An 11,375-nucleotide genomic window follows, 5' to 3' on the forward strand; every position below is an offset into this window, starting at 1 on the left:
AGGAAGTGTCTGGACAGAGGGAGGTCTGGGCATCTTTGCTTAGACTGCTGCCCCCGCGACCCGGTTCCGGATAAGCGGAGGAAAATGGATGGATGCCTCTGTACAAAAGCTGACTGAGCAATCATTCTTGATTGTTCACTGGAGGGAACTAGATTGAACATGAGAGCACACTGACATCTGGGATGTGTCATTGATAGTTTCACATTATTGCAAATCAACGAGAGTTGGTGCCTTGAAAAAAGCGTGATAATACAAATAAAAAACTGGAACACAATACATTTTTTTATTTAAATCATCATTCCCATTGTTCTGAAGAGCTTTGTTTGAGGGAAAGTGTTTGGACAAGTCATCAGAAACACTCCAGCTTACAAAAACAAAGAACCCTGGGAGTGGTGATGAGCGAAAACTATTCTTGATGGGAAAATAAGTTGGGTTCGTTGCAGAATAGAGATTAAACTAACTCCTTCACACCCTGTCACTGACCTACATAGAGCTCTGAAAACTGTCAAATGTGACAATGAGTGGCGGTATGTGCATGTGGCCACACACCAGGTCACACATTAGCAGTGTATGTTCTGGATGAAAAATTAAAATAGCATGTCTGCTGTGTGTGTTTTGAATACAATTCTAGGCTTTGCAGATTCATTTTCATTCTAAATTTGTGCAACACTAAGCTGGATCTCATGTGCATTTAGCATCTGGTTTATGTTGCAGGATTCCATCTCAGTTCCTTATTGTACTTTACTCTATTTCACAAAACAGCAACGATATGTAATCTGCTTTTTAAATGCAAATTAAATGACAGGGTTTACCAAAGAAAGATCTAAAGAGGGTTTTCTGACCTGTAACTGTATTCAAAGCTTTCAGCTGGGAGTTTGCAAATCTGCTGGGGTGCATATTTATTTCTAGCCACTGATTTACAGAGAGCAATGTTTGACCAGCCGCAGACAAACATCACAGACACTGGTCAGTCGCAGTTGGATATATCAATAGACAATGGCAAAGGGCACCTGCTGGTGATGACTGAATAAACAGCACCGGAAACTCGAACAGAAAGTGGCTGAGAACACTGCTACTTTAGGATTTTCCTTAAAATGGTACACAAACCCACGGCAGACAATGAGAGACCAGTGGACCACTGACAACAACAAACAGTGCCAGGCAGAGACGATTCCGCCTCTGGTGTTCGTGCCTTCTTCACTTTCCCTGAGGACTTCTTATCCAGAGATACGAGTGTGTCATGGCCAATTTAGGAACAGCAAACAGCTCCTTGAGAACAGGCGGAATATGTCTTTCTTTGGCTGTCAAAAGGCATAACAGTCTGAGTGGGAGGCTGCTTGCACACATTTGTGAATTTCATGGATCTGCTTAAACATAACACTGCTCTACCAACGCTTTTTGAACACAGAGGAAGATAAGCCTATTGCATTATATATTATGCATGTTATAAATATTTTAAATTCCACTTTAAATGAATTTCTGAAGACAGTATGTGCCAAAGGTCGAGTGGAATATCAGTTCACACTGTAAACACAACTGATAAGAAGGCTATCTATGCATAGTTGAGACACTTAATTTCTACTTTCCTTCTGGTTTGCCATCAGGATGCTACTGTTAAGACCTTCCAGGGGGATAGTACTCATTCAGGAGCCAGTCTGGCCTTTGGATGCCCTCTGCTGTAGTGAGCCCATCCTCAACAACAGTGATGTGTCGGTGGTGTCAAGGACACGATGGGAGTAACCGCCACCTCCTATCTGTCATTTGTGTCCACAGCACAATAGTGTTCTGGACTCATGTGTGTGCTGTCCTGTACAAATACTGAACAGTGATAAGAACATCCTCAGTGTGTGGACCACACAATGCTTTTATTTATCAAGAAACATAGTTTTGAACATGATAAAATAATGTCCAGGTTAGAAGGGAAGGGGAAAGCGATTTCTCTGAATAATTTTGGCATGCAATTTTTCAGCGTTTTACATGTTAAAGATGATAAATCCTGTAAGAGCGTGACTGTAATGTTGTAACTGCAGAGGTTTTACTGGGTTATTGATCACTGTTGACTACTCAACCAACACCTTTGTCAGTGTTTCTGGATTTCAAAACCCTGTTGCAATCAAGCTCTTCCCTTCTACCACCTACTTTTACTTGCAGCTACACCACTGTGTAAAGCTACTGTTATTTTTACTATTCTTACTTTAATTTCATTTTATTAGGGTACCTCCAGACTATGATTATCTGACTTAGGAATCCATCAGGTCGTATAGCTGTGAGAAACATGTGTGGTGGAGGTTATGTTCAGTATGTGCTACAGTCTCTCCTGATACCTGTTAGAAATTAATGAAAGTCATTAGTTACTTTAAGGAGTGCAGGGACCTTATGATTATGTCTTGTTAGTCTCCTTACTGTTCGGATGGCAGGAAACCTTGGCCGCCAAACTCACCACTTGTCAAGTCAAGTTTATTCATATAGCACAGTTAAAGAAGTTGGCCAAAGGGCTTTACAACAGGATAGACTAAAAGACATACCACCAGAAATCATACAGCACTGTGGCCTCCAGAAAACAAAATTTCAAGCTGTTTGAACCAGACTAAAAACTTAATATTGCTTAAAAGCAAGAGAATAAAAATAAATTGACACTGAAAAACAGAAACAGATGATGCCATCTGAATATGGAAAGTAAAGTTGTTCCACCAAGCAGGGGTGGAAAAAGAAATGCATGCTCACCTCTAGATTTTAGTTGGACCTTCAGGACCACTAGAAGTATCTGGTCCTTAGACCTAAGCATTCTAGTTGGAAGACAGGGAAGGTCAAGGATATAAGAGGGAGCAGAGCCATTAAAGTCCTATAGGTCAGAAGAAGTATTTTAAAGTGAATCTGGAACCATACTGGGAGCCAATGGGATGAAGCGAGAATAGGTGTGATGGGCTCTAGTTTATCAGTACCTGTCAGCAAATAGGCTGAGGCATTTTGGACCGACTGCAAATGATCTAAGGACAATAGATTTATGCCCACATAAAGGGAGCCAATATGACTAGAAATAAAAGTATGAGCTCAGGTAGGTCTCTGACCTGTGCACATTCTACACATTAAAAGGGTTCTCAGAAGCAATTTACAACTTTAGAAAGTTAGATGTTTGATTTTGTGGTTTGGACCAGGGCCTCTGGCCTGTTTACCAACGATGTCATCAGCTGAAGCTGCAGCAGTGGCTGTGAAAGGCAATTAAGATGCTTTAAACCACTTAGCACTTCTGATTCAACAATTAGCATTAAAACTGTGCACCCTGTCTGTGAGTTATAATGCAACTCAGTCAAATCAAACTCAAAAGAGATTATATATGACTATGAATCCCCTTAGAAGTCAAAGAAAAAAAAGATTCTCTTTAAAATGCCAGAACTTGCCTGAGAATCATCACATGTAAATGTTTCCGTACCAAAGTAATTCAGTGATAGATGTCTGTGCACCCAGAGATATGCCGCAACAACCAATTTTGCAAACTTGTTAAACAAATACAGGCTAAAGGTTTTCCACACTATGATGCAAGACTGGGGCAGCTAGCATCTATCTTTAGTTTGTATGACACGGTGCCCACAGACACTAGTGGCCGGATACATGCCCAAAACCTTTCAAACTTTCCACCCTTCCAGGTTCTAAGCCCAAACTAAGAAGTCATCATGGTCATTTTCTCAGACTTGACACAGGATCCCCAACTGCTTCCACAGGCTAAATAATCCCCATGATACAAGTCACATATGTACACTGGTAATCCAATTATTCCACTCATACTTTCTGTACATAAAGGGAAAGGTGACCAACAAAATCAAAAATCTCACTTTCATGGAAGCCCAGAGTTGGGACCACAAAGTACAAAAAATAAGTTATGAACCACACTTAGACAGATCCAAAATGTCAGATGTAAACGGCCTCTAGCAATTTGGTTTTGAATCAGATTCCTAGATTCCCACAGTCACATGTTGCCTTTGTCAACAGTCATTGTGTTTGTCTGATTTTAGCTACTGCACAGCTTCAGGTAGCAAGGCTAGCTTTCACTAGCAGTGCAAAAGAGGAGCGGCTGCTCCATTGATGTGCCGAACAAATCAGGTATTATACATAAAAAGATACACCTGAATAAAAGTGTTCAGTTGTTCTTCATATAATACTTTTAAAACTGGCCAGAAGAAATCTTCCTACAATTCAAAGAAAGCTCAGGCTCGTGATTTTTCACATCTGTGATGAGCTGCTTTGGCCTCGGAGTTTGTTATCAGAAGAACTTACAGTAAAAAGACAGCGTGATGCAAGTGTAACAGCAAAATGCTGTAGATAAGCCTCAGTGTACAAACATCCCTGAATTCCAGCTGCTAGATAATTATCTGACATTCCCAAAGGAATGTCCAGTATAGTACGCCAGCAAGCATTTGTTAGGTGTGTCACCACTATCAAATGACTTATTGTGTGTGTACTTGAGCACCAAGGCCTTGCATGTGAACATACAGTATGACTGCATGAGTCCAAGGGTTTATGGGTGATGTGTGGCAAAAGGGAGAGAGCTCCTATTGATAGTGAAGTCTTTGTGATAGTTCCAGGCCATTCATGAATGGATTGTTGATGTCTGTTGGAAGTGCTGGGCTGTGACTACAGAGAAAAGAATCTGATACACTGAGTCCATGGAGTTCCTTAAACAAAAAAGGCTCTTGGACATCCGGCATAAATGAGGCAGAAACAGTGCCCCAGCTCAAAATGCAAATCACTTGGTCAGAGGTCCCTTAGCCCCCCTTTCACCCCTCTCCTTCCCGTCACTCCTCTCTATTCTGTTCAATGTTTAGAGGCAGCATGAAATCCATCCTAGGAGGGGCTATTGTACTCTGGGAAGCAACCGTCAAACTGGAATGGTTAAGGCCTGGTCCTGGCTAGAGAATCTCTTTTATAGCCTGAAGCTTTGGAAGAGCTGTGCGGTGCTGCTGAAAACCAGCTGGCCAGAGGTGTGTGTCTGGCAATAGCCTGCAGTCTCTCACTCATCCTTCCTGGTGTCTGTCTCAGGAACTGCTGCGATCATAACAAGGCCTTATGCTTTGTAGCCACACCGGTTCTGTGAGGCAGGCTCAGGTTTATTGCCCGTGATGGTGTGTACTCTGCCACACGGGTATCTGCCATTCCCATCTTTTCCTCTCCTGCTCCACCTTCCCGTGTCCACTCAGCTGTCCCTAAAGCATTCAGACTGAGAGGCACAAAACCAGCACACCCACCCCCCAGGACCACTCCATCAATGGCAGCCCTGGGCAAAGCGGCTTGTCTGTGCAACATGCTAACAATGCTAAGTGTGACGAAAGAGGAAGAGAGACAGAATGATGGAAAGAGGGAAAATGTTTGGAGGACAGTAAATACATATATATATATGCTTCTCACCTCCTTGTCCTTAGTAGTATGTCCTCGGAGAAGCTTCAGGCATTCCCAGGTGACCCTTTAATGCTGGTAACCTCCCATAAACTCTCAGATTTTACCACAGGCTGGGTCCAGCACATTCATCTTTATAGTCTCCTGCAGGGGCTGAACACAGATTGGAATTCTCCTGTGCTGTTTACTTTCCCACAACTTCTCCCCTGCTCCGTGTGCACTAGCAGCTCCAGATGAGGTAACCCTCCCTGCTCCTACCTCTTTCTTCCTGCCTCTCCCAGCTCTCTGGTGCTATTCCTCTCTATCTCCCCTCTCTATCTCCCCTCTCTATGCCTCTCTTCTTTCAGATGGGTCCTTTATCCCCCTCAGCCCCTCCACCCTCATTCTGTCTTTTCTTTCCTTTTCTCCCACCACCCACTCTTCAGAACCCTGCTGCTGTCAAGGCAGCAGCACAAAGCACTGAGAGGGCTCTCAAGCATTACCGGCCAATGGCAGAGTGACAAAGTTACACATGCGACCAATGAAAGGCTTAGAGCACAGCATTTGTACCAATCAGGGGAGATGCTCATAGCAAATAGGCTGGTCAAAGGGAATTTAGGGGCGGTGCTGTCTCATAACACTTCCTGGGACTTAATTTGTCTGTTCACACTGCACCTGGAACCAGTGAGTAACTAAGTATATTTCACATGTTACAATTCTGAGGCATATGTACTTTATTTTCGTTTTCCGCTTCTTTGTATTTCACTCGATTACATTACATTTGTTTGATAACTGGAGTTACTTTTCAGAATCATATTAATTAAACTAAATACACAATAAGACTTTATTGATCCTTGATGGGAAATTCAAAAGCTACCCAGCATGACTTCAAATGAAAAGCATTTAAGGTAGTTCAATTTAGCTCCAGCTTTACCCGATGAACACAAACACATCAATATAATCCAATGAAATAATACACATTAACGTGAAATGTGCCATTCTGCATAAGGACTTATTTTACTTTGTACTTGATGCTAAAACACTAAAACTTTTATTTAAGTAACATGTTGAATGCAGGACTTTTACCTGGAACAGATTATTTATTGTGATTTTGCGACCACCACTGCCTGGGACGGTGGTTTCTGGAACACCGGGGACATTTGTCATAAGATGATAAATTAACTGAATAGTTCCTTTGTAAACATTTAAACTGATTTTCACCAGCAAACTAGTACATCACTAGCTATGTAAATGAAAATATAAACACTGACACTTGTATGTAGCTTTCAGTTGTGTTTGGTGACAGCATTAGACTTCCTATTTTTATGTTTTACCCTTATTTAATCAGGAGTCTCCCCTGAGACCTCTTTTAAATTAGAAAGCAACAAGTGCTTAACACACTGTCACATAAAGCTACACAAATCTACCACATGCACATAAACACAGTAAGATGGGACCTGAAAGGTGTGAAACAGTATCAGTGTTCATTCGCTGACTGAATCATTCATTCAGCAAATATGTCAAACTACATACAGAAGACTACTATATATTTACGGCAGATTAAAATAACCAGGAAAGAGACACAAACCTCATGCAATGACCTTTGGGTTGCCTGTGTGCAGTTTGTGTCTTAATGTATGTTATAACATTACCTTAAATATTAAACAAGCACTTTTGATTAAGAAGTATTCACATTATTTTCCTAAAAGTAGTAATACAGCAGTGTAAAAACACCCCGCTACTATAAAAGTCCTGCATTCAAAATTTTACTTAATCAGAAGAATAAAATATGTAATACTTGATATGTCAAAAATAAAAGTACTTAAGCAGTTCCTTCCTCATTCATCTGCAGGCTGACTACAAGGGGAAATATTTATCGCACAATGTTTCTGTTGCCCAGAAGATTTATTAAAACACATTGAACAAATACACAGAATACAAATAAAAAGATGACAATTCACTTTTTCATTCAATTTGCTATACAGAACAAATATCAGAACCAGAACACTGCTTGGAGCTCATTGTCTGTAAATGCTAGATACGATACAGCCTCCCCAAAGTGAACCGCTGTATTGTCCGCTTCACATGCTGTGCATTCACTGCGACAATGATGCCTTTAGTCACGGTCTTTTGGTAGCTTTTGAAGCCATGTTAATAAGCACGTACATACAGTGTTAACATATTTATAATATTAGACTGAAGCCTTTTTTTTCTAACAGACATTACATTCATACTGACTTCAGTTTGATTGCATTTCACTGGAGTACTGTGTTTTTGACGTCGTCACTCCAGAGAGAAGAGACATGGTTTCAATCGATGAGCACATGTGGTGCACGCTGCAGTTCTATGGCAATACCATCCAGCAGACATTCATCTTTTTCGAGGTCGACTAGTCTCTCAAAAATCATTCAAGTATTTACATGTTTCTGAGGTTCTATCTGTCAAGCAACCTAATACATGTCATGGTCAAGTAATGGATGTCATCAACAGAAACACAATCATCAAAACAGCACTGATTAACACTAGGAAAGAATAGCACAAAAAACTATGATGCACTTCAAGGTTCATCTCACAGTGCGTTCAAAATAAGTCCGATGGTGTTTTGTAACTGAACTTTAGTGTCTAAGTGAATGCATCTTGTTGGAGAAATGATGGGCACGGGGTTTGCAGTGACACAAATCCAAGAGAAAAGGGGACAGAAGAGAGCACCTCAGGACAATCGTTGTGAGTTGAAGGAGAAAAAGAAAATATGATCACTCTATACAACACTGTTTCTTCAGTTTAGATGAGTCTAATGAAAATCATAATGCCAACAATGTCAAATAAGAGCTGTGGCAATGGCAATAATAGTAAAAATAAGTACTGCCACTCATCTTTGGAAAAAGAAAACAAACATATGTCAATAACAATTTGCACTTTGAGTCAAAACATTCAAGCAATGCCACCATAGAAAAGGAAATACACTGTAGTAAGCTTGAATTTATAAAAGACAGTTTTACTTAGTGGATAGTTACTTTAGCATGTAACGATTGATGGCATGGACTAGATATGTAAATATACCATGCTAAAGTGCCTTCATACCAGGCAAAGCAACAGGCGACAACAAACGGTTTTAAAAGAACTAAAACATTAATGAAGGAAGCTGGAGGTGAAGACATTATCTACAGAGTAATGCTGTGCAACATTGGTCCGTAAAAGCTGAAATACAGAGAAGAATTCTTCAAATGCATGTTCAGACTGTGACGCTGTCAACTCCATGAAGGCAATACACTGCATCAAGGAACAAATCATACTGGCTCGTCTTCTTTAATGGCACCGACTACATCTAATTTTACCTTAACATAAAGAGAAGCAAACAAAGGCTCATTTTGTGACTATAATGAAACAATGAAGGGGAACTGGGACAATCCCTGGGATGTAAGAGGGAAACTAAAACCACTCAGGACTCTGTTCTGTTTGGCCTGAACTTTCGATCCCTGTACATGGATGTAGACCAGATGAGCTCCTGTTCATAGTGTAGTCCCTCTGGTCACGGTCCCAGGCTTAAGCTTTACAGCCACTACAAACATTCAAATATAGAAAGAATCACAATTATTGTACCATACACAGAAATACTCAGTCTTCTCTGAAATAGATTAAAAATCATTTTTGCTGCTTTCACAGTTTCTTCTGCTCTGCCGATCTTCATACACCCCAAGCCAGGCTTCTGATTTCATCCGTGTATTTATACATATTTCACTATGATTTGACCTATGAGAGGTAAAATAAAGAGCAGTCTCTGAGTATATACAGTACAAGAGGCCAACCCTTACCGGTGCTGCAGTCAAGTGCTTTTGCAGGTTTGGCAAAAGCTTTCTCCAAATTACAGGTGGCAGTCTTTTGAGGGCTCAGCTGTGTCCAGCTACTGCATACATGGTCATAGCTTGTGATGCTTTCAAATCAATACTTTATCTACTGGGTACTACATGAATGACAAAACATACTCATTTAAAGTGACAACACTGGCCTTCGGGAAAATCAAACTGACGCCGCTCCTCTTCACATGGAAAGTTCCAGTGGGGCACAGTCACAGTGAGTAGGCAGATGGGTAAAAGCAACAAAGAGCACGCAGAATGAAGAAGTTGAGGTTGGCACAAACAAAACACACATTTCGATATAAGATTGAGCCCGGATCAAGAGCATGAGAAACCCGCTTGAGTTTCGTCTTACAGGGCTGAAAAAAAATCCTCTTTCAGAGAAGCTGCTTCTTTTTCCTTCCTAATCCTTTGCTCTCCAACACAGGTAAACAAAAGCGAATATCCACAGAAATACTTCTATAGGATCATCAAAAGATAAAAGTGCAATCGTTAAGATAGGTATATCTGCATTAATCAAAAAGTTAATCGCTTATCCATAGACAGCAGAAAGCTTGATTTTGTAGATTTTAAGTCAAGAAGGAGCAGGAGAAAGAGGAGGATGTGGCGGAAGAGACGGGCAGCTGTCATCCATACAGATCCATCCCTGGGAGGTCCCGACCTCAAGTCAGTGTTACAGAGCTCCTCTAGTCCTCAATACAGATGACATCACTAGGTTTGCCTGACTTGAGGTCAGGCGTAGCCACGTCTCTCAAGGAGTCAAGTGACTTCTTGTCCAGATGGCTTGTAGGGGGTGGGGGGCCATTAGTAGACACTAAAGACAACCAAGATTCGATATTTAGTCCTTCACTGGAGCAAAACAAATATACCAGTTTAATTTCGCTTATTATCATGAGAAGTGTGAGACAGATGTTTCAATGATTCACATACAGAACAAGCACAGTAACTTCTAAAAATTCAAAACTGGAAGTGTGCACGTGCAGAACGTCTGATGGTCATTCACAGTGGATAAAATCTCACTGTTTACCTTAGTTTTCTCTTACAAATACATTTGGCTCACCCTAACCTGTATGATTGTCTGAAAGCTCAGGTTTCTTGTCCTACTGACTTCTTTTCAGGCGTGATGCTGATGTAATAATGATACTGCAGAGTTCAGGAATTAAGTTGGTCAGTACAATCTACTGTAATTATTAAAAATGATTTGTTTAAGTCCCATGTTGTACTGCAACTCACATTAATCCAGGACTGGCATATTTTGTATACGGAAATACAGATCTCATTCAAATGTAGTAATTTGGTGCAATTTGTGAAAAAATATTTTTACTTATATTTTAAAAAATCCAGCTTACCCTGCCTACAGGATTGATTACAACAACCAAAAACAGTGTTCCTACTAAAGAAACATCTTTAGATCTTTGCTTATAAAATGCCAAAATGGCATCTGTGAAGGATTTGTGTTACAATCGATCCTTACCGCTGACGTAGGGTCCCAGAGGCATCTGACTATAGTTGACCATGGGCTGTCCGCCGGGTCCTCTGAATCCCCCACCAAAGCTGCTGCCATACATCTGGGAACAACCAAACCCGCCCTGGCTAAAAGGCTGAGGAACAGACAAACAGGTGAAAGGAAAGGAAAAACCTGCATAAAGTGTCTCATTAAGGTGTTGGGCGACCCAACATGCTTCAGTGCACGTTGGCATTGATTCTACAAGCCTTTGAATTCTGCTGGAGGGATGAACACCATTCTTCCAAAAGATAATGCCTCATTTTTGATGATGGTGGTGCAGACACTGTCTAACACGTCGCTCCCACATCCCCCAAAGGTGTTCAAGTTCACTGAGATCTGGTGGCTGTGAAGGCCACGGCATATGAATCACATCAATTTCATCAAACCATTCAGTGACCCCTCATGTGGCATTGTCAGAAGGGTGACAAATTAGAGGAACAACTCGAGTAAACGAGTGTTTTCATCCAGGATGAGGGACTTTTCATAACTCCTTTGTAGAATAATAACAAAAGAATAATCCTCTGTGATTATAATGATGCAAGAGTCATCCAACAGGTTTTAATGCTCCCATACAACAGGTTAACAGGTCTGAAAAGCACTGTCCTGAAAGTTTCCTTCCAACAGTAGGAAAGTAATCATATCAAATT

The 11,375-nt window shown here is 40.9% G+C and overlaps 2 protein-coding genes across 3 annotated transcripts in view; both read right to left on the reverse strand.

Annotated features, from left to right (window-relative positions):
• Window positions 1-5,889, reverse strand: part of LOC109955538 (rho guanine nucleotide exchange factor 10-like protein) — a 19,437-nt gene extending 13,548 nt beyond the window's left edge. Inside the window, exon 1 of the mRNA XM_020591831.1 lies at window positions 5,401-5,889. The gene's annotated coding sequence lies outside the window, so the exon portion shown is untranslated. The remainder of the gene's footprint in view (window positions 1-5,400) is intronic.
• Window positions 5,890-7,263: 1,374 nt separating this feature from the next.
• chd5 (chromodomain helicase DNA binding protein 5) overlaps window positions 7,264-11,375 on the reverse strand; it is a 44,017-nt gene continuing 39,905 nt past the window's right edge. For both annotated transcript variants that reach the window (XM_020612534.1, XM_020611740.1), the window contains exons 39-40: window positions 10,696-10,822; window positions 7,264-10,035 (exon numbers count right to left, since the gene is read on the reverse strand). In XM_020612534.1, coding sequence (XP_020468190.1) covers window positions 9,908-10,035; window positions 10,696-10,822 — 255 coding nt within the window. In that variant the 3' untranslated portion in view covers window positions 7,264-9,907. The remainder of the gene's footprint in view (window positions 10,036-10,695; window positions 10,823-11,375) is intronic.

The sequence above is a fragment of the Monopterus albus genome, unplaced genomic scaffold, assembly GCF_001952655.1.
Source record: "Monopterus albus unplaced genomic scaffold, M_albus_1.0 scaffold1.1, whole genome shotgun sequence".
NCBI lineage: Eukaryota > Metazoa > Chordata > Actinopteri > Synbranchiformes > Synbranchidae > Monopterus > Monopterus albus.